General features: G+C 42.6%; 1 protein-coding gene across 1 annotated transcript; it reads right to left on the bottom strand.

The window, feature by feature from the left end:
- Positions 1-450: 450 nt before the first annotated feature.
- LOC102267182 (olfactory receptor 5P4) lies at positions 451-1,389 on the bottom strand. The gene has a single exon (XM_005887801.2). It carries the CDS (start codon positions 1,387-1,389, stop codon positions 451-453), a length of 939 nt encoding a protein of 312 aa, XP_005887863.1.
- Positions 1,390-1,671: the final 282 nt, after the last annotated feature.

Here is a 1,671-nt window from a genome sequence, read left to right as displayed (position 1 = left end):
TCCAGTACTTTGGCCACCTCATGCGAAGAGTTGACTCATTGGAAAAGACTCTGATGCTGGGAGGGACTGGGGGCGGGAGGAAAAGGAACAACAGAGGATGAGATGACTGGATGGCATCACCGACTCGATGGACATGAGTTTGAGTGAACTCCAGGAGTTGGTGATGGACAGGGAGGCCTGGCATGCTGCAATTCGTGGGTCACAAAGAGTCGGACACGACTGAGCGACTGAACTGAACTGAAGCAAACACACATTTTAGTGATACACTTAACTTTATACATGGTCTTTTATATTTACAGAAGCTTATCACAGTTAAAGCAATAAAGTTAGTGATGTATGTATGTGTATGTATGTTAGCCACTCAGTCATGATAAGTATCAATAAAAATATCCAGCAAAAATATCCCCCAAATGAATAGTTTGTGATGTATAGATTTATGTCTGATTTAATTTAGAAAAACCAGTGTACTCTGGCCACTAGTTTTCTCATAGCCTCTTTCACCTCCTTGTTCCTCAGACTGTAGATGAGTGGGTTCAACATGGGGACCACCACCGTGTAGATTACAGATGCCACTTTGACCTGATCAGCTGAATAGTTCGATTTGGGCATCACATAAACAAATAAAACTGTCCCATAAAACAAAGTGACTGCAGTGAGGTGGGAGGTGCAGGTTGAGAAGGCCTTCTTCCTCCCCTCAGTGGAGCGCATCTTCAGGATTGAGTGGAGGATGTAGCTGTAGGACACAATTATGGTAAACAGTGTGCTTATGAGGACTGATGCTGAGGAGATGGCTGGAGATATCTCAGCAATATAAACATGGCCACAAGAAAGCTTCAAGAGTGGGAAGAGGTCACAGAAAAAATGATTGATTTTATTTGGTCCACAGAAGGAGAGATTCATCAAACAGCCGGTAAATGATGAAGCATTCATACAACCACCCAAGTAGGAGGCCCCCAACAGGAAGAAGCAGACCACTGGGGACATCTGGGTGGAGTAGAGCAAGGGAGAACAAATCGCCACGTAGCGATCATAGGCCATGGTGGCCAGCAGGAAGCACTCCGTAGTCCCAAAGGCAACATCAGAGGCAAGCTGGACTATACAACCAGTGATTGGGATGGCAGTTCTCTCTTTTAAGAAACTCATCAGCATAATTGGTGTAACTGATGTGGAATACCCAATGTCCACAAAGGCCAAATGGCTAAGGAAAAGGTACATAGGCGTGTGAAGCTGTGGGCTACTTCGGATTAAGATGATTATGCTGATGTTTCCCACTATGGTAACTACGTAAACTCCTAGAAAAGTCACAAAGAAGATGGCACATAGTGTCACATTATCCGTTAATCCCAAAATAATGAACTCTGTCACTCTTGTGTGGTTTGCAGCCTCCATCTGTTCATTTAACAGTGCCTATTGAAATCAGAACCACAGGAGATTAAATTGACTGGAATGACCCTACATTTTATATGCATACCTAAGCATAACCTACATATAATCTTATACATATTTCAAATGGTAAATTTGCCTTATTTACAGAGTACTTTGTGCACATAAGCTTTCTTTTCAGTTTCCATGCAAATATTAAAATTGAAGCCTCAGTTACCTTAGGAGTCAGCTGTTTTATTCCTATGTGCATACCATGGAATAAGTCTTACCTGTGTGCAAGGGAGATAT

Source organism: Bos mutus, chromosome 15 (assembly GCF_027580195.1).
Source record: "Bos mutus isolate GX-2022 chromosome 15, NWIPB_WYAK_1.1, whole genome shotgun sequence".
NCBI classification, from domain to species: Eukaryota; Metazoa; Chordata; class Mammalia; order Artiodactyla; family Bovidae; genus Bos; species Bos mutus.
This window is presented reverse-complemented; position numbering and strand designations above follow the sequence as displayed.